Here is a 21,943-nt window from a genome sequence, read left to right as displayed (position 1 = left end):
TTTTTTTATCACAAAAATCATAGAAGAGAAAAACAGAGTTTGGATCTTCAAGCCAAATAAAGCAATCGATCATCGTGCGATATCCCGAAAGCTGGTGCTAGCTTGAACAATTAAACTTGAAGTAAACACAAAGCAAAAATACATAAATAAATGATAATTCAAAATGAAAAACACCAAAGAGGGAGAGGAAAGAAAGAAAAAAATCACAGAATGATGGTGATGAAAGGTAAGAAAGGGAATTTGAAAAACATGTTCACAGTTCTGATTATGTATAAACATGTCCTTGACTGAGGCAGAAACAAAACCAAACACACAATGAATGGAAGATTAATGAGTCTCTCACTCATCGGAGGCCTAATAACGTCGTTTATCTGTTACTGTTCTCAAACATAGAGTGATACACAAACAGGCTTCCTGCCATATGACTGCTGCACATAAACGGGAAAAGCACAGAGAAGGCGGGTAATCTTTCACCCGACGGCAACAAATATAATACACTCTGCCCCAACTGCAGCAAGCTACTGCATTCTCACTGAATCTCTACAAGATAACAAGATCAAACGTGAATTCATAAGAACATGAGTAATGTGGAAATTCTGAATCATACTTTTCATTTTTTTATTCATTGTAACATTGAAACTCTCTCTCTCTCTCTCTCTCTCTCTCCCTCTCCCCTAATAAAACACATTTTTACTTATCAATTCCAAACTAGCTCATGTTTTCCAGGCAGTAGGTGCTTTTTTTGCACTATCCTTTGAGCTCTCTATGAACCTCAGACAGTTTTAATACATTGCTCTGTGCAGAAAGAGCTTAAAATGATCAGGCAAAAGTAAATGGGGGGATGAAGGGGGGGGGGGGGGGGGGGCGGGGGCGCTAGGCACAGCTCATCATCACATGAACCACTCTCTCTAAAACGAGCTCTCGGCTTACTTTAATCAGGGTAATGAGACATTTTTAGAGCACTTCATTCTGATAAAAAAACACCCAGATGGGTTTTAAAAATACACACACACTTGCCCTGGAGAGTGCTGCTCTAGCTGAATGAAATCATGTATGCTGGGTTAAATTAAAGTCACATTCGATTTAGACAAAGCAACAGCTTCATACTCCTGCTATGACACACAGCCCGATCATAGAGCGAAGGTATACAAAGACTACATAATATGCTGTGAGTGTTGGTATAATTCTTTTATGGATGACTAAGCAACTTTTGAATTCCTGTTTTTTAAATGTTCAAGCTTTGATAGCTTCCGTGTTATCAAAGTACATAGCCAGAGCACAGCAATACCTGTTTAAATCAGCTCGGCTTAAGGAATTGAATAAAGCAGAGATTTAGAGAGTAAGAGGTATGTTCCACTGTCAGGTTAAGACATGTCCACTCATGGTAAGTTTGATGGGAAACACTATGTACGAGGTGCATTTGAAGATGTAAGGGAAGATTCAGAGATAAATCTGAACAGCTGTTGAAAATAACTGTAAGTAAATCAGCGAGAAATATTCAGGGCGTAACAACCCTGCAATAACAATAATAATAACAAAAACAAACAAAAAAAAAGCCCAGCACTTTGGCACAATAGAGGAACTCAATCTTCAAAATGACTTTTTCTTTCAGAAACAAAACTACATTCAAATAAGGATACCTTGACTTTACGAGACCTTTGGCAAAATTCACTCAGGGAGAAAACTCAAAAATCTAAGAAAAGGGAGAGAAAAAGAAATCAGGCAATCCGTTTCTCTGAGTGCCCTGGTTCTCTCTTTCTGATGCAGCAACTGTATGTTTTGTATCAAATCTGAACATGGTCTCATGTCATTTTCTCATGTCGGACATTTGTTCAGAGCTTGTAACGAACCAGGTCTTAACAGTAAATCCAGTGACTCAGGTCTCAACAGCACAGTAAGGCTCCTCCAGCAGACCCTACTGGGGCAGATATATAAGCAGGAACTGGAAGCCGCACACTTTGTCCCTTGTGTGCATGTGCGCGCACGTCTGTGTGTCTCTGTGCGTGTGTGTGCGAGCGCACGCGTGTGCGTGTGTGTGCGAGCGCACGTGTGTGCGTATGTGTGCGTGTCTTTGTGTGTGTGTGTGTGTGTGTCCACATTGCTCCTCGTCACAGTGAGAAGACTGTTTGTCTGCTCTGTTTGATGAAACAAAAAAAAACATGCGGTTTTAGGTTTTGCATTTATGTGATGTTTGTATTGCACTAAAATGAGTTTACTTTAGGATGTTGTTTGTGGTCATTGTTAGTGTTCACAGAAGAGGACAATGGACTTAAGACTAATTAAAAAAAGAAAAGCCTTATAATCCATTACAACAAAAACCACTCATTAGCACACCCATTGTTAACCACAGATTAAAAAAAAATCAACCTTTTATACTGCCATCATCCATTTTCATAAATGTTTTCTGGGCAAATGTGAACTCAGAGCTAGTGTATCACAGAACACACAATAAGGACACAATGAATGAACACACTTACACATGCTCATTTTCCCACAGAAACACTCAAACACACAAACACACTTAGACACACACAGTGGACTCATAAATTATTGGTAGGGATGTATTGTGTAAGAGCTTCATTCATATAGATGAGCCACCAATAGCGTTGGAGTGAAAAACAGGAAATAGAAAGGAGAGAGCTACTCAAGTATGTGTGTGTGTGTGTGTGTGTGTGTGTATTTGTGAGTCTGTGCCTTAAAGAGTTGACCTCAAACCCTAATTCATTATGCTGGGCATTAGGAGATGCAGCTAGTGCTGTTAGCATTCAAATGGCTCCATAATAGAGACTGAACAATGAACAGATCCCTAAAACAATGCCTAATGTAATGGTTCAAAAAGCTTCTTCTTCTTCTTCTCTCTCTCTCTCTCTCTCTCTCTATCTCTTTCTCTATCTAACTATCTGTATGTGTTTGTTTGGGTTTTATGATATAGATGATATAATATTAAAATGAAATGTTATAGTGACAGTCATTTGTAAGCAGAGTTGGTTGCAAATGAAACAGAGCATAGTATATCAATTTGACATATCATTATCCTCATGTGGATCCCCTGTGTTTTTGTCCTTGAAACTGTATAAAATTATTTATACAACAGTACAAATAGCAAAGTCCTTCAAGGCTTGACTGTGGAGGCTACATTCCCCATGATGGTTGTACCCACAGAGGAAAGACTGGTCTGGTATTGACTTACCTGCCACAGCCTGTATATCTAATGCCTGACTGAAGAGTGAAGTCAAGATATTGACCTTCCAGTGAGTTTTAGGCCTCTTCTGGTGTATTCAAGGACATTTGAGAATGAAGGACAGTCAGGGACTCTCATCCTTCAATGATCTATTTCTTTCTTCCTCTCCTGCTGGGTCCATTCATGCAAGGTCAGAAACGAACCTGCACGCTCTTCTGACCCACCCCACTGATTTACCACGGTTCAATATACATCCCAAATTAGGTTAATTTATAATATGATTACATCAATAAGACCTTATATGGTACAAGCATTGAACACATTTCTGAATCCATAACTGAAATCCATAACTGAATCCACAATGAAAAAAAAGACAGAATTAGAGAGAGACAGAGAGAGATAGAGAGAGAGAGAGAGAGAAGGCACAGGGGACAGCATGTGAGGAAGCATGGATGTGTACATTGCACATGTCTGTCCATGAGTGCGAGCGAGCGCATTTATCATACCATTCATATTTCCTTAGCTGTGACAGCTCAGTGTGTGTGATCCCTCCCATTGTGACAACCTCCTCTATGACCTCTGATTCAGATTCTGCCTCTCAGAGGTTCAGTCTGAGCTTTAGTATCATGTTACAGAACAGAGCTGAAGTCAAAACACTGGACCTCCGCACCTCACCATAAATCTCAACACCACACCCAGACTCACACAGTTTGGACCTATTCCTAGACAGCATGGATGCGTGTGTTTGTGTGTTTGTGTGTGTGTGCGTGTGTATGTGTGTTTGTGTGTTTGTGTGTGTGTGTGCGTGTGTGTGTGTTTGTGTGTGTGTGTGTGTGTGTGTGTGTGTGTTTGTGTGTGTGTGTGTGTGTGTGTGCGTGCGTGTGTATGTGTGTGAAGAATGAAACAATCTCCTCAGGCTAAGCATGCTCCTGTCAAACACTCTTTACAAAACAAAAACCAAACCCTTACTGTGAACACCCAAAAACAGCTGCATTTGAGCACTGTGTTACTTACAGACACAAACATATGTACACACATAAATACTCACATTTTCTAACACAGTTTATCCACACACAGAGACCATACTATGGCATACACGTGCGCGCGCACACACGCACACACACACACACACACACACACACTCACACACACCACAGTTGCACTGGAACATTGTATATTTAAGGACAATCTGAAAATGGCTCAGAGAGCTGACAGGCTTAGCTTTGTCACTATTTAAGTACAGTATGTTCGATACAGATATACATCTACCCAACATATGCAGTGGCCAGTTCTACTCAGGGGCATCAGGACGGGATATGTTAATGTTGTGAATATCTAATACATCCTGCCTTTGTTCTTTATCTTGTGTGTATAGCTGTGAGTAACTGAGAGCTAGTTTTCTCACCTCTTGAATAAAAATGGAGCTATTTTCCACCTCTGTAAAAAAAAAAGAGGGGGGAAAAAAAGCCTTGTGTTTTGAATCTACACCAACGTGTTTGGATCGGAATTGGGTGTGTTCAGTTTTTGGACTCGTAAATTCCCCCTGATTCAAATAGCATCGACATGTTATCATTGACGATAGAGCAAAAGTTTTCCAGTTACACAGAGGCCTGTCATTAGACTCTCATGTTGCACCATCCATTCCCTTCTCTGAGTCTCGGAAATGATAACAAAATGATAACAAGTTGTGGTCAGCGCTCTGGTGTTTTACCGTCCAAAGTTCCCTACGGGTGTGACTCTGGATCAGGAGTAAAACGTAATACACGTTTCCTGTAAAAAATACAACCACACCTCCACATGACAAAAGTTCTCTCTGAATGACCGTTATAAAACAGCTCAAGCTACTTGATGTGATATGTGATCTGATACAATGGGTGGAGAAATATTATTGTAGAGTGTTCAGATGATAGGGCCTTGTTCCATTCCTCCCATTAATGCCCCTTATCTCCCAGTTTCCTTGTGAAACAACATTTCTGAGAGGACTAGAGTAGTCAGAGCAACACCAAACACCTTGTAGACATTAGGCAGTCATTTTATTACAGTGCTTTCAGCTGTAAATTCCATTCCATTCGATAAATGAAACAGGCAAAGGTAGAAGAGAAGCAGGGTGGGAAAAGTTTATCATGACAAATTGTATCATTCTAACATTAAAAAAAAAAAGTAAAAAAAGAACCATGATGTATTTAGTTGTGGTGTAACCTCTCAGTTCTTTCCATGGCCCTTAGATCAGATATTATCTGGCTACATAGACTTGAAACCTCTATGTGTACTTAGACATTGCTAATCACAACTGATAAAATCATTACTGAGAGTTTCCCTTCCCTGTGTTCTGGCCCCTGACACACACTATCATCTGTACAGCCCCTGACACACACTGTCATCTGTACGGCCCCTGACACACACGATCGCCTGTATGGCCCCTGACACACACTGTCATCTGTACGGCCCCTGACACACACGATCACCTGTATGGCCCCTGACACACACTATCATCTGTACAGCCCCTGACACACACTGTCATCTGTATGGCCCCTGACACACACGATCGCCTGTATGGCCCCTGACACACACTATCATCTGACTGCCTGACTGACAAGCTGCAGTCTGGATATTTGATTTGTTTCCAGAGATTCTGAAGTCACAGTTAAACAAGCTATAAGACATTTCTTTCACTACTTTCATGACAGATCATACCTCTGAAATTCAATTATATATCCATCACCTGTTTTTTTCCCTTTTTCTATATTTTCTCTCCCTTACTCTCCCCGTCCTTATTTTGTCTCATGACAGAGGATGAGATCTGATGCAATAAATTTACAGGAAATGTAATTCATCCTGATTTCCTGTTATGGAATTCTAGGAAGAAACAGAGGGGTTTTTTCCCATTTTGAGGCTAATCTCTCGCTTTAAATTCTGGTTAACAGAGTACAGACCCCAAATGAACTGCCAGTATGAAAAGGTAATTTCTGACACACTGTCAATGGGGCACTTTTATCAGTGCTTACATCACTGTAGACTAAACTAAATGAATAATGATCCTCTCCAGTCATAATACATTACCTGAGTGCAACAGAGTGAAAAGATGTATTTTAACGTGTTTTGGAGGTAGCGTGTACAAGCCTCTACCTTTCCAGATGAAGAGTCTCATTAAACACTGGCATTTGGCCATGTGTAATTGGGAGAAGAGGCTAATAAATAATAAACAAAACAAAATTAAAACACTACCATCCTCTAAATGCTGATCGTGTCATTTGAGTTGAGAATTTCTTTACTAAGTAAGAGACATTAGCTGTTAATTACTGGCTTTAATCTGTCTTTGATCCATTTGACTTTAGGGAATGACCTCTGCATTCCCTTATAAATAAGACAGCTCCAAAGACAACTCCAATAATTATGGTTATGAAGGGTAATTTACTGAGTCACTGTCAGAGAATTTGTTTTTTTAATCCCTCTTTTTACTTTCCTTTGCATACAGATCCAAAGAGGGAGGAATGCTCTTTTTGGCCATAGGCGTTAGACACTGATGTAAGAATAACCGTGCAGAACTCCAGCTACAGATGGACAGTGCCAAAGACCCTGACATTGCCTAGCAACCAGCATCTGTGTTCACATTCACAACAACATCACGTGGACAACAGCCGCTTTGACTAACCCCCAGACAAACTGACGTGCAAAACACATGTATGCACGCACGCACGCACACCCCCGCGCACACACACACACACACACACATACATATAGACTCACACTCACACTCACAAATACATACGCACACGCACACGCACACGCACACGCACGCGCACACTCACACACACACACACACACACACACACACACACACACACACACACACACACACACACACACACAAAGAGATGAAGCAGGAAACTGCATTACTACCTTTCTTTTGATGTGTTGACAACAGATCTCTGAGTGAAATCCGCCTGTCTGTTTTAATAGTACCTCTTAAATCAAACAGATAAAATCTATGATTTCATCTTTTAGGTGTTCCTCTACTCCATCAAAACAACACCAGGTGCCAGGAATACCACTGTGGCTAATACTGAGGGCCAGTGTAAACCCAGCCCTGCCACTAAAAAAGAGCCCATTCTGAGCAGTGTAGAGTTGATTCCTACATTGTCTCTGCTACCGATACATTAAATCACGACTCATATGCATTAATATAATCTATATTAATCTATAATCTATATTCTACATACCTAGAAAGAAAGAATAAGCAAGTTCTCTCGTAAAAAGCTCATTTGTCTGTAAGTTTTTCTTTGATCTCTCCCCCTTGGCAGGTCACAGCAGGTGCACGGCAGGTGTGCTTTCAAAGGTGCTTTGAAACATGTTCATTACATAAGGGACAACAAAACACAAAGGACCAAAACAGCACGTTGGCAGCACGCTCTCCTTCAGACAGCTCCAGCCTATCCAGCATGCTTAATTCTCTAATAGCACAGTCAAGTGCGAATATTATAAATAACAATTACAAGGCACGTGAGCGGACTTGTCTGCGCGTGGCTTTCTTTCTTTGCGTGTTATGCCCCTACGAGCGGTGATGGAAGCCGTAGACTGTAACGGTATTGACGCGTTACCTTTGCAGACGAAGCACTTGATGTGAAAGTGTTTGTTCTGTACGCGCAGGACTTCACCCTTGCAGGGTTTTCCACAGTTCTGACAGGGGATGGGGCCGGCCTGACCCGGCTTCTGCTGCTGCTCCAAGGGACTGTGTACAGCCTGCTGGTGAAACACTGAGATGGACAGAAAAAAGAAGAGAAAATGTGTTACACCACAACAAAGCGTTTCTGGAATTAGATACGCAGACACACACACATTCAAACAGACACATCAAGGATGAACCTTAAAACAAAACGGAGAAGTTCAACCGTGATTACACATTCATATCCGCACCTTGCTAGTTTTGCATAAAACCCTTTTTTTAGCTAAAATATTTTCTGGATCACATTTGACTTGCTTAAAATGCAAACTGCTTTCCCAATATACAAAAGCTTACAACTGTCTTTTGCTAAAGATGTCTGTACTGTGAATTAATGGCTTACAGGCCTGTTTTAAATGTCAACAAAATTTTGCCTTTAGGCTCATTCAGTCCATTTAAACGTTGTCCCTCCCTCAACTTCCCATCCCACACATACAGTTTTCCAACACAAGGCAATCACATTCTTACAGCAGCACGTCACGGCTTAGGCTAACATCCAGCTGGAAAGAAATTCTTTTTATTTAAGAGAAGGCAACATTTTTTCTGAGAGGGTGTGCAAACAATACAACTGGTTCCATGTGGATAGCCTGTGTCATTCTGTGGCAGATTTTCACAAGGAGAGGGTGGAGCACCTAACAAATGTGGATGAAGTAAACAGTACCATTTGTTAGAGGATGTTTTTTTTTTAGTTTGTTAATGGCGGTTGAGAATCTGTCCTTGTGTTTATTTCATTCATGAGTCTGGGTGTGCTAAGGTACTTGGTCTCTCAGCTCTGTCACTGAGAGACAAGCCTGTTTGGTCAGTCTGCTCTTTACTATAACTGGATTATAAGGCTTCCGGAGTATTGTACACCACTGCATTTGTGTGTGTGTGTGTGTGTGTGTGTGTGTGTGTGTGTGTGTGTGTGTGAGTGTGTGTGTGTGTGTGTGTGTAGGTGACCAAAGGTAGGGACGCTGTGAGACCAAAGGTAGGGACGCACCCTGTGTTAAGTTTTTCAAAAATCATTTTTTAGTGGATGATATTTTTTTTTCTTTCAAAGTCCATACCTTTTAAACAGTGTCTACTGTCTATTAGCATTCTCTGTCATCCAACATGGAGGCAAATTCCCTGAAGACACACAAGGACACATGTACATCCCACCAAACTTGAATTACGCCAGTGAGGACTTAATTAAGCATGTGAAGGACATTTGTAAAGGTTACAAATGTGTCATTTTAGGAGGCCTAAGAGAACAGTCTACTGTTCCTGTGACTGAAGTAAAGCATGCAGGGAATGTTTACAGTCCCCATTAAAATGAATGTATTTCCTGCTCTCATAGATCATGTGGTCTTGTTAAACTTCAGGGACCATGTCCCTTATTCTCAACCTAAACAGACCCCTCTGATCCCCCTCAGAGACCATAGAGGTGACCTCCTACCTCTATATCATGTTCAGCAAAATGAACGTCCATTGGGTTTTTTTCTCTCTCTCTCTTTTTTCCATGGCTACTTTCTTTGGACAGTTTATTGTTGTAAAAGATGTATAATGTGAAACCTGTCTCTTACTTGAAATACAAAGCATTTCCAACATTCCTAGATTACAATCAAGCAAATCAAGCTTTCATAAGCAGTGTGGTTAATGTAAATCAGAATGATGCACAAGCCAAAACACACCATTGCTTAAGCAAGACCAAAGGTTACTGAACATGTGTTGGCACCCACAGGATTAAACTACCGGTGCTCAAAGTGAGGGTATGTTTCCAATAAAGAGAAGAATGTTAAAGGGGAGAGTCAGGCAGCCTCATAAAGAAGTCAAGGTGCCTCAAAAGAACCAGTTTTATCCAAACCATTCTGTACAAAGTTCTGAGGGATAGACACCCATTATCCCCAGTTATACCAGTATGAAATGCTTCTGGGTAAGACATCCAGTAATGCTTTTCTCTTCATTTTACAAGAGAAAATGCTTTATTTTCCCAGGTTATTTAGCTACAATATCAAAAGTAGTCGATCAATAAAATAAATTGTCAAAAAATGACAAAGTACAACTGTCAATTACTAAAATCAACCAACACACACAAAATGTAAATGTTTGCAGTAATACTTCAGTTTTACTCTGGAATCTCTGTCCAAGTTTAAAAATACCTCATGCACATAATGACTCAGAACTTAAAGGACTTATTTCTGAAAACACAAATTCACTGAATATCATACATTGTCTTGATCAAAGCAATGTGACAGACAGAGACTTGATTAGACTGAGAAGAGCCCAATATTTCAGCAACACTTTCTCTCTGTTAAATTCGGTTAAACTCTTTTAAACTATAGATAAGCACACTTTGTGCCTCCTCACTGTCATTTGTGACAAAAACAATACACAAAGCATAGGTTTTCAGATAGGTGGTTGACCAACTGAAAAAAAAAAAAAAAAGTTACAGTTCAATTATTTGGAATGACAAAAAACGTAATTTTCCAATACCCTGCATTCTTTCCCATCATATCATAATGAATATTTTGTCCTTTCTGCACTGGTTTAGGTGCTATTGCCCAAATAAGAAAAGGCCACGCCATTAAGGGTTTCACTGAAGGTCATTCCTGTTGTTAAGGAGGAGTGACAAGAGATAAGTGACTGTTAATATGACATAGTTCAGTGATAAGCAGCACAATATACTAAACGTAACTACTTTATAATTGCAGAATCAAACAATAGCAATGTTGTTTATGACCTGTGTGACATGATTGTGAAGAGATGCAGCATAAATCATTTTCGATACAAAACAGAAACCCAAAGTTAGTGGGTTCAAGTACTCAAGTACTATACCACCCATTACAAAGTACCACAAAGCAACTGTAAAGGTATTTGTGCACTCACATAACAGTCCATTTAGAATAGCACAGCATAATGTACTATAGTGTAATACTTTAGTTTACTCAATAAGCGTCATGTTTCTTCTCTTTTTTGTATGCATACAGGGTTCCCTCACATTAAGGTTCCCCCAATTTAAAAAACAGATTTGTGGTCATGGTAAACTCAAGAGACCACGGGCCTGTACTACGAGACGAGGTACCTGGCTTATTCAGGTAAATTCTGGTTAACTCAGAGCAAGTAGTAAAGCTCCTAATAGAAGAGCCTTTTGGTTTCATTCTCCTAGCAAAACAAAGCCATAGGGCTCCTCTATTAGGAGGTTTACTACTTACTCTGAGTTAACTTAACCAGAAGTTACCTGGATAAGCCAGTTACCTCACTTCGTGGTACAGGCCCCTGCTTTCTAACCACAGTGTATGTATATATCTAACTTTGGATTTCTATTCCCAAAACATTTTTATGCCAAAAGCCATATTAGACATGAAAATTAAATTCTATTATGTTTAAAATGTATCGCTGACATAATCGTGGAGTTTCAAAACGCAAACACCAACGTAAAATTATTTTCTTTTATTTTTAACCTTAACCATCTTTGACGCATTAAAATGCAGCCCACTGCTCTACATTACACAGTATTTAATAGGCCACAGCTGGGTACTTAAACAATATAGAAACCAGCCCCAAATGTTCTGTGCATTACGCTCAAATGCAGCAGTAGCAGACTGCTTTTCAGTATGTGTGAGGGTGCCTGTAATACACAGCCTGCACTAAGCATGGCACACGTGTTCACACCATTCATCAATTCCTGCTACCTGTCATATGTCCTGCCTATGAAAGGTCAATGCAGAGAAGCTACATACGCCAAGAGCCTGATCTCTCATAGAAAGAGGACAAACAAATTTACATGCACTTACATAAATATTAACACGTACATACACACATAATCAGGTTACTTATTATCAAAGAGATTTGGTGCACAAAGTGACAGCCGTCTTGGAATAGGTTCGCTATAAATAGAAACCTTCCCTCAACCCATGGGGATTCCATCCTGCTCTCCAACATTCAAGCTGGAATGCATCTACGTGGCTCACGCTTCTCCGCCTGCCTACCGCTCGGGTTACTGCTTCCATCCATTCACCCACCCACCCAAGGCCTCAGTGTCCCACCTAAAGAGTTAATTCACTTAGCTAACAAGAATGAGCTGTACACACAAAAAGAAAAAAAAAAGATTACATTGAAGCAAACGTCATGCCTATATCGAGATTCTAAAACTGAAATGAACAGATACACACTAAACTACTGAAAATTTGTCCATAACTCTGTACTGATCTGAATGTACTATGATGTGCTATGATAATTGGATATTGTTAGCTATGTAAGTGCTTGGTAATAATTGTTGCTGTTTGATCTTTGCTTCAGTGAAATCATTCTGATGACGTATGAATGAAAAATTCCTCGTCAGCAAAGACAGAATCGAAACACGACACAGGCTTTTCTGACCTTCAGTTTATTCTTGCTGAAGTCTTAGATAAGATCTCACATGAATTACCACTGATAACAGTGCACACATCACTACACTGATTCTCCTGATTTCAAAACTCTGTTCAGCAGGTCGGAGCGTTTGTCAGTGGTCATTTGGAGACCATTTAAAAACCAGAAAAATGCATAGGCTCAACATATTCTTAGCTCTTGTTGGGGGAAAACTCCCTTCTGAGCATTTGGAAAGTCACAAGGCTCTGTTGGACATTTAATGTTATTTATCAAAGAGACGCAGCAACATACACCTGTGCATATAAATCTACCATTAATTCCAACCCTGCAGCTTTGCACCTCCATTCAAGGGTTCCTGGTAACAGATACACTTCCAGTGTCTCTGCATTTGACTGGTATTTGACCTTATGACCTTATGGGGCAGAGTACAATCAAAAGACCCCCTTGTGGCTCCTCAAGAGAGTGATACCCAAGAAATTCAGCTCTTCAGTCTCTAATGAAGGGACACAGTGACAGAAGAGAAAGAGAGTAGTGAGCATAAACGGCCGTGGAAAAGAAAGAGATTGAAAAGAAAAAAAAAAAAAGCGGGGAGGAAGGAGAAGGGAGAGGAAGACTTCTGGGAGAGGATAAGCAGAGGCCTCTCGTTCTTTTATCATAAATGTCCGTCAATGCTCAGTTTGTCTAATCAGTGGGGGTCATGCCTCCTGACTCAAATTGTGCCAAGAAAGGATGAGAGGGTTCATATTTATATCTGTTTCTATGGACACCTCACATGGCAACCATGTGTAACAACAGAGGGAGCGTTGGGGGCATCCCACGTGCCGCTCCAGCTGGCTTTTGCAGAACGCTGCTTGTTCTCCTGTAATGCTGCATTCCCGTTTGGAGGCTGTGTTGCATAAGTGCAGATGTTCCCTCTTGCAAAGCTTTCATTATCTGAGCAGTCGCTTGTGATTTTCTTGGAGTCATTGACCACAAACAGGCCTATCAAGCGGTTAATGGTTAACAAAGCAACGGTAAAAAGACCATGATTTTCATGTATTTCACCACAGCTTATCTCCAAAACGTCACACGCGCCTCACGCATGTCCGCAGATATCACGCATACTACACACTCAGACAAAAAGGAGTGCTTAAATTTTCACAGACACTTTAAAGCCTAGACTGATCTCTCATTTTTCAGTGACATGCTGTTGTGTGAACACGCCAAGATCATAGATAATCAGCAAAAACCTGGAATGAGATTTAGAAATTTAACCTAAGGGGAATTACACTCTCAAAACCAGACATATGGATCAAGAAAAGTTAACAGATCCAAGTCTAGTCTCAGTGATGTCCTGGAAAAAAGGGTAATGGATGAGGTCTCAAGGGGAAAGTAATGGAAATAAAGCACTGTAGACCTGTCAGAGTGTGTGTAGTGACTATAAATATGTAGACTGCTAACATCAGAAACAAGAAAAATCAAAAAACAAAAAATCACTGTGTGTTTTTGTGTGTGTGTGTGTGTGTGTGTGTGTGTGTATTTCACATGTGAGGGACAGGCGGCAGGTTTGTTTACCAGCAGGGCTATTGGTATGAGGGGCGTCTCACTGACTGCTGGGAACCCTCCAACCGTTACATCATAGCCTGGATACCCTTTGGATGTGTGTGTGTGTGTGTGTGTGTGTGTGTGTGTGTGTGTGTGTGTGTGTGTGAGGGTGAGGACATGCTGCTGTGAGAGGGACAGTGCACTACTGAAGTGTTGCTACATTATGATTCCACAGTGAATAGTAATTTACCCCAACACACACACACGTACACAAACACACACACACAAACACGTACACACACCAGCTAATCACTTTTTCCATTACTGACCTCTGATTCTAATTCACACCAGCTCTGGTGTCTCTCGACTATGTGGGACCAGCTTGTCAGCTTGTTATTGACAAACATTTGAAAATTAAACTGAATTTCTGTGCAGTCTTAAACAATGACAAACCTTAAGAAAGAGTATTATGTCATAATATGTGGCACTTCATAGCAACCTCCATTACGACACTTATTATCATCTTGCCATTAACAATTTAAAAGCACATGGTCATGTGTGCATGGAAACAATTATGCCTGCAGCCATCGTCTTGTTAAATAATCTCAGTATTCCTTTACTAAACACACACAGACACACAGACACACGCTATCATGAAGTCCAGGCAGTTGTCCAGAGGGTCCATATTGTAACAGAGCTCATGGTGTGCTGCAGCATGTTGTCCTGCCTGATAATTATATTTCCTCTAGGTGGGGTATTATTGTTACAGACGTTTATATGGTCAATGTTCATACTTCGCGATGACAGAGGACAACCATAAGCCAATGCCACACCCATCAAATAAGATCACTTCATCGATTTGTGACCACGTAATGTACAACATTTGGTGTAGAAAATGTACTGAGACTCAGCGAAAATGTGAATATATTCAGGTGACACCTGCATTACAAAGAATCTCGACACTGAGCTGTCAATCAGATATTACGAAATAAATATTCCAAAATGTTACGAATTAGTGCTGAATGTCAAATGACATACTATATAAGACGGCACAGGTACAAGACAAAGTATACGCCACTGAAAAGCTATGTGGTAGGTACACAGAACAGCCCGAGCGTTCACTTGAAGATCCCAAAAAGGTGTTTCTTAATAATAAGTCAAAAAAAAGTCCCAACACAACAATGTGTCTTTACCTTTTTCCTCTGGCATCGTGATATCTTTCTCCGACACCGTCTGAGCTATAAATCCGATAATTAAGATGACTGTTTGTTTAAATATCCAAGCGTATTTTAGCGTTGCGCAGAAGAATGGGACATCCTCTTAAAGCGGTGTTCTGAGTGTGGGTGGCTGAGGTGACAGTGTCCTCGTAAAGAGCTGCAGCGGCATGCGCTTCGTGTGTCACTGCGTTACCACAGGAATGAGCGGCTGGTCATATGATTCCCGAAAGCCACTAAAGTACCGAGTAACCATCTGAGTTACAGAGGTATTGCAGCAATCTATTATAAATAGAATCTTCTAGACAAAAAGACACCTCCCTAACATCTCAGGGCGTCTACCGCAACTTGTTCGCGTGTGGTGCTGATGGATTCGCGCACCCAGCAAATAAGTGGAAATGGTATGGTTATGCTACTTCACCAGAGACTTCGTTTGCAGGATGTGCGCAGTGCAACGCAGTGCATTCAGTCGTTTAAAGCGATCATGAATTGTTTAAAAAGAAAAAGATAACCAAACCGGCACCAAATCAAATATTACTACACATCGTCGTGAGCAGACGTAAGAAAGCTGAGAAGTATCCAGTCGTAAGGTGCACTGAGAAAATATAACCCCTAGGTCAATATTTATCAAATGCTTATTTTTGAAATTTTGCTATTTTCTGTACCGTAACAGGGCTAAATAATTGATGATCCTGCGGTACTGGATTACTGAAGGGAAAGTGGCTAAGGTCAGGATCCTGTCTATGTGGAAACAGCATCCAGCAAATCCAACAGTGCACGCGTCATAAACATTGGGCTCCATCTATGCATTGTACACGTCTTGCAGCCAAGAGATTGGCTAAAATACTTTCAGTGACTAAGGATCACAGACTGCTGTACTTTTTGCACAATCATCCTGAGCACTGTAACCTAATGGCCAGCAGACAATTTTTGAACTGCCATTCAAAACATATTCAAAGGATTTAAAGTTTCAAGAGCTTGATAAACAAAAGTCAAGTATTTGAACGACTATCCCCAGTACAGAACTCAACTTCTATGTGGGTTCTATTCCGTGCTACTTTCAAAATGTGTTTGAATGGTTACAATAGCTGGAATTTTATCATCACAACTCCATTTGCAAGGTCACACTTGAATGGAGGCGCCCTAATGAAAATCCTAAAATATGAATAATCATATGTCCGGTCAAGGAGGCATTTGAGATCAGGAGAACTTTTCACACCGCCAGGGCAGTTTAATTAAAGCACTTCTAACGGCTTACAAAGATAAGCATTTGTCGTTTTGTTAGTGCTATCGTATATTTCCCTCTCTCTCTCTCTCTCTCTCTCTCTCTGTCGCTCTCTTTCATGAATAATGTCAGGCATTTGAAACAGACATTTAATACGTGATGGGGAGGGGATGGGGGGACTTTGATATACTGACCTCAGCAGGGGGGGAAGCTTTTCAATGATAAATTTTTCCACTGCACTGAACTGTTCAAACCTCACCTGCTTCTGGAATGTTTTCTTTTTTTGAACCCATAAAGGTTTGCATTCTCATTTTCACAGAGCACTGTTTGTCAGAATCACACTGACATTAGTATCTACCACTGGTACATCAGATACAAAAAGTGGCCAGTGTAAAGCATATCTCTATTTTCAGGTAGGATTCACCTCTATTCATACTTTTGACTGCTTTTGACATACACTTACTACCATAACTGTTTGTGAACATTCATGTATTTCTGAGCAGATTGGGTATTGTGTTGGAAAACTAAGACATTAGGCCAACCGGGGAGAAGGTGGACTTTGGGTGGGGGGGTGGGGGGGGGTGGGGGTTGTGTTGAAGAGGACTTTTTCTGGAAAAATTGGGAATTGGTTCAGGCTTCCAAAGCAATTGTATTACACAATTCATGAGAACATTTGCTTTAAAACGAATAAACGAATGACATTAAAATATAGTCAATCCAGGCTAACAGTGAACAACTCTGTCTTGACTCCAAAAACGGCACTGAATCTAGAAATCATGTTCTGACTTGATATCCAGAGCACACAGGTGTTTTCCTGTGGTTGTGTACCGAGTCATTTTTCTACTCCTTAGTATTCAAAGATACAGAAGACTGTCATGCTATTAATCAAGCCAAGATAAAGATCAATACAAAGAGTCTGGCAGCGTGAGTTAGCACACTAATCACAGACAGCAAAGTGAAGTTCAGATCCAGCCTCCAGAGACTTGATTAGTATACTGTCACATAATCTGTACCCACGTACCTGCTGTGTATGTATCACCTTAAATCCTCTAAAACTTACTCAAATATCTGCAGATACAGGCAAATTAGATCAGATACGTCTTTTGATTCACAGTGAATAAATAACAACAAACCAAACCAAAACCTTAGCCAAACAAATTGGCCTCAGCATTTTCATTGTGTGTCTTTATATAGTAGGTCCCATCTTTTTACAAGTGGAACATGACCTTATTCCAAGCCTATGTGAATTGTATCAACATATCCACAGCCACGAATTCCACTACAAAACTGCCGGTATAAACCAGTATGGCTGATTCAGGAGGAAGACACAGGAATTCACTAGACATTTATTAGTCTTTATTTTCATATATGCTGGATAGCTTATAGGTCCAACAGCAAAATATGAGGTTATGAGAATCACTTCTTGTTTGGATACCAAATGAACCCTAAAATGAGGTAACTTATGCGCAAAAGGTCACTCCATGTCATTATACAGAGACTAACACCCACTTGCATAACAGGGACACCGAGTGAAGATGCAGTAAGAAACTTGGACCACTTCCACTCCCTTTAACTAAACTTTATAAAACAATGGCCACTTCCAGAGCACACCCAAAATACCTCATCAGGCTGCAATCCAAATGTTTAATCGGTTATACACTCACGTACACGCACACACACAAACACCATGATCAAAACTCACGACCCCAAGTGACCTGTTTTTAATGTCAAATTCAGACCTCAAAGACAGTTAAGACACTGAGACATAAGAGGTTTCATACTCAGACAGATCACTGAAGCTGAAGTGAATTCTAATAATAAGTGATGATGAAAATTGCTGTGAGGTACATTTTGGTCAGTAAAGAGCACGTGGAAAAGTGGTTCCATTAGCACAGAATATTATGGTTAGACGCGTGTCTATTAGATAAGTGTGAGTTGTGTTGAGGAGCTCTCAGAGCCTCTTTTATTTAAGCTCACAAATCAACAGAGGTGTAGAAGACACACTGATGAGTCAGGTACTGTCAAATTTACGGATAATATGCACTGAGAACCTCTGGGTGTCGCCTCACTCATAAACTCTTTCATCTATAGAATCTTTAGTGTTTCAGCATGAGTTAGTGAACATTGTTTCTGGGTGAGTATGTGAGTCTGCGCATTATAGCAGGAATGAAAAAAATGTGTTTGAGAGAATAAAATTGCACTCCTCACAAAGAAAGAAAGCTTTGAAAAGAAAAAAAATCCTGTGTTTCCTTGTAAACGACTGAATAATTGACACAATGAGCAATTTCTTTTTCTCTCTTTTTTTTTCTTTGTTGAGACAAAGAGGTCTTTCTTTTTCATTCCAAACTGCTTACTCACGGTTAAGTCAGATTTGTGGGCTGTGCACGTTTGACAAATGTGAGTACAGCTTGTGTGACACTGTCTCATAGGTAACATAGAACCTTCAAAAACCAGAAGCTTTTTCAATCAGTCAAAAGGTCTCTGGTCAGTAATCAAAGTGTACAGAGGAAAAGAAGAAAGTACTCCATGAGTGTTTTTGTTTATGATGCTATATGGAAAAAATCCTGAAAAAACATCACTCAGACAAAAATGTTTTCTAAGAACATGTGTAGATAAATCTGAGAGAACATATGCACATAACTCTGGAGAGTGTTCCACATGAGTGAATTAGTCATATTCTTCAACAAGCATCATAACCCATTAGGCCAAATTATAGTGTTTTTTCCAAATGACCAATCAATTCCATCATCCCAAGTCAACCAAATGCTCTAAGACAAAGAAGAAGGGAGAAAAAAAACCCTCTAAACCCCAAAGACCTAATGCAGTGGACCAAAGACAAAATGTCCTTGGTGAGAGTGAAAACAGGAAAAAAAAACCTCATCTAAAATATTCTGGCTTCTCTCTCTTTCTAACATTCACCTTGAGAACACACCATCAGTCCATAATTTCCAATCATTAAATTCCTAAATTCCCAAGGAGTGGTTCTTGTAACATTGAAGGGTAATGGAAGTATGCAGGCATAGCCCAAGGCACTAAAGCTTTTCTCACACAGGTGCTTATCATAAAAACCAGGCATGGAAGGAACAGGCAGTGGTGCACGTTTCACCTTTGGGATTTCAGCATCTTATGGAAATATGGATAGTGGGATATAGAGGAGTGTCGAAATATGATACGTCCAGCTAGGCCATCTGGGGATCACACACACACACGCACATTTACACATTATCTGCTGATAGGTCATCGAATAATGGTGAGTATGTGTGCACGTGTGTGTGTGCGTGTGCGTGTGTGTGTGAGTCCATCTGTGTGGTGGTATCATTTTCAAATCAACAAATCACTGAGGAAGCTTGCTGTGTGGAGTGCTCACATAGAATTATCTCAGTGTTTTAAAGAAAAGATTTTACACAGCCATTCTTACACATTGTTACAACATTCCCACACAATTCAGCAGTGTTCAACCAGAGCAATTCTTCAAATGCTGTTTTCTTTCCAGCTGAATGCTGGCGTGGTCTTGCACACACAGTATCTGTATATCATTAGCAACCTGCACTTCAAAGTTTGTTTGGTTTTTTTTTTATTAATAAGTATTTTCAAATGATTTTAACCTCAGCCAATAAAACAGAAGTTTGCAAAGGGTCAACAGCACACAGAAAATGAAAAATGATCTTTTTTTTTTTCATCAGCTGCCAACTTCACAGGTTTGGCTGCTTTGAGGGCCAGTCCCTGACAAATTGCAAGGGCTATAACTGGGATTACTGAATAATGCTGAGGTGCTTTCTGCTGCATTATAGAGATACTGTATTTCTCAGAGTTGATTAACTGAATGGAGCAAGAATGTAAAATACAGTCAGAGGACGAAAGCCTACAGCATTCTCTAGATTACCTCACCATGGCACAAGCTATGGCCGCATGTTGATTCAGCTGTGTGGGTGTGTGTGTGTGTGTGTGTGTGTGCTTGTGTGTGTGTGTGTGTGTGTATGTGTGTGTGTGTACGTGCATGCTCCTGTCTTTCCAGCTTTTAAGTGAACGACAACAAATAGAATTGAGTTAAAGTGAAGCATAGTAACAGCAAAGGAGTTTGTTTCCTATCTTGAGGACAAAGGGAATTTAACATTCAATTTAATCCTTCAAGATGTAAGTCAATAATATGAAGGGAAAGATAAAAATACCTTGCATAAACCCAAGCCAGTTTCAACTCCTGAGTGGAGCCAAAACCAATCAATATGATGTCAGGGAGTGCCACTGCTAATACTAATCTTCATTTTGAGAGACTGGCTTGTGAGCTGTAGTAGCATATACTGTTTGCTTGATTAAGGCCCTGACTTGTTTAGGCCTTTAGTATATGCTGACTCATTTAGCTCTCACAACAACTGTGACACAGTCAAAATATTTATCCGGCATGAATTATTAGGCATGTTATTGGTTTTGCACATGTCAGTGATGTTAGTCTGTACCTGTTATGCTTAAGCCTCTGTAAATACAGTAAAAGAAAAGTCAGTGAAACTGGGGGGGCCTTTTAATATCAGTCATTTGAAATGTTCAGATTTTTTTCCTTTTTAGCTTTGACATTGACTTAAAAAAGCCACTGGATCACAGATGGACATTTCTTCCAGACAGACAGTCTGACTTTAGGCTGCTAACTGCCGAGCTGAAACCACCACTGCGGGATGTTCGTTATATTGCCCTCTTTGGCACAACTCCAACTGTTTTCTACAAAGCCAAATTTCAGCTAGTTTAACAACACAGAATTAAAATAGATATTCTAACTATAGATCACAGAATTCACATTTGAAAGCTTTCCAGCAACGCCCAAGTTTGAATGAGACTGAGATATGTAAATCAACAGTCATATGCAGAGATATTGTTGAACATCAGAAATGGTTTATTTTTGTCACAGCAGAGGAAGAGGTGAGGGAGAGAGGAAGAGGGAGAGAAAGAGAAAGAGAAGCAGTTACAGCTCTTCCTTTTGCTGGTAACAGTACAGCAAGCCACATATTATCCACCATTTTAAGACAAATTCGACATTGTGTTTTAATACTCTATGATTTAATAGCAGGTAACATATGCAAAACACTCAAATGTTAAGGGAGGCAGAAAAACTACAAAACTCTGAAAAGAGTGGAAGCTGATGTGCTGATGTTCAGGATTAGTCTAGCTGCTGAACCTCACCATGCTGGGTAGGGGAAAAAAAAAAAAAAAGCTTATCCCAGTCTACGCAGGCTGCCAGTTTAAACTTATCATGCTAAAGCTTAAAGAGCCTGAAACTACACATGACCCACATTGAAGTACTTTCTGTTTCAGATGAGTTTCAGACTTAGTCTTGATGAGGAGGAGCTAATCCTTTTGATTTGTTCTTTAAGAACAGCCTAGAATGTTCCAAGGAGACTGCTCCCTAAAGTGCTGATGTAGCACAGCCCCTCCTGTGCCTTATTAATGTGAAAACACAGACATGCACTTTGAAGCAGATACAAGTGCACACACACGTGCACAACACACACACACACACACACACACACACACAGAGAGACAGAGAGTGAGAGAGGGTGAAATGGACAGAAATCAAATGAGTCTCGTCCCTTTGTTTTTCCCTCCCCATCTGACTTACTTCACAGTCTCTTCAACCTCCTCTCCTCTCTATTGTCCTATATCCTCTCTGCCTGTTAATGGTTGGAGAGAGAGAGAGAGAGAGAGAGATGAACAGAAGAGTGACCAGTGAACCTGCAGGACAGCAGTGGGTAAAACCTGCA

At 40.3% G+C, this 21,943-nt stretch overlaps 1 protein-coding gene across 1 annotated transcript in view; it reads right to left on the bottom strand.

Moving 5' to 3' along the window:
* Positions 1-15,097, bottom strand: part of ablim2 (actin binding LIM protein family, member 2) — a 45,935-nt gene extending 30,838 nt beyond the window's left edge. Inside the window, exons 1-2 of the mRNA XM_030773719.1 lie at positions 14,951-15,097; positions 7,780-7,935 (exon numbers count right to left, since the gene is read on the bottom strand). Of these exons, the coding sequence (XP_030629579.1) occupies positions 7,780-7,935; positions 14,951-14,966 (172 nt within the window). The 5' untranslated portion in view covers positions 14,967-15,097. The remainder of the gene's footprint in view (positions 1-7,779; positions 7,936-14,950) is intronic.
* Between the last annotated feature and the right edge of the window lie 6,846 nt (positions 15,098-21,943).

The sequence above is a fragment of the Chanos chanos genome, chromosome 5 (assembly GCF_902362185.1).
Source record: "Chanos chanos chromosome 5, fChaCha1.1, whole genome shotgun sequence".
Taxonomy (NCBI): Eukaryota; Metazoa; Chordata; class Actinopteri; order Gonorynchiformes; family Chanidae; genus Chanos; species Chanos chanos.
The sequence above is the reverse complement of the archived record's forward strand: the minus strand, read 5'-3'. Positions and strand labels throughout refer to the sequence as shown.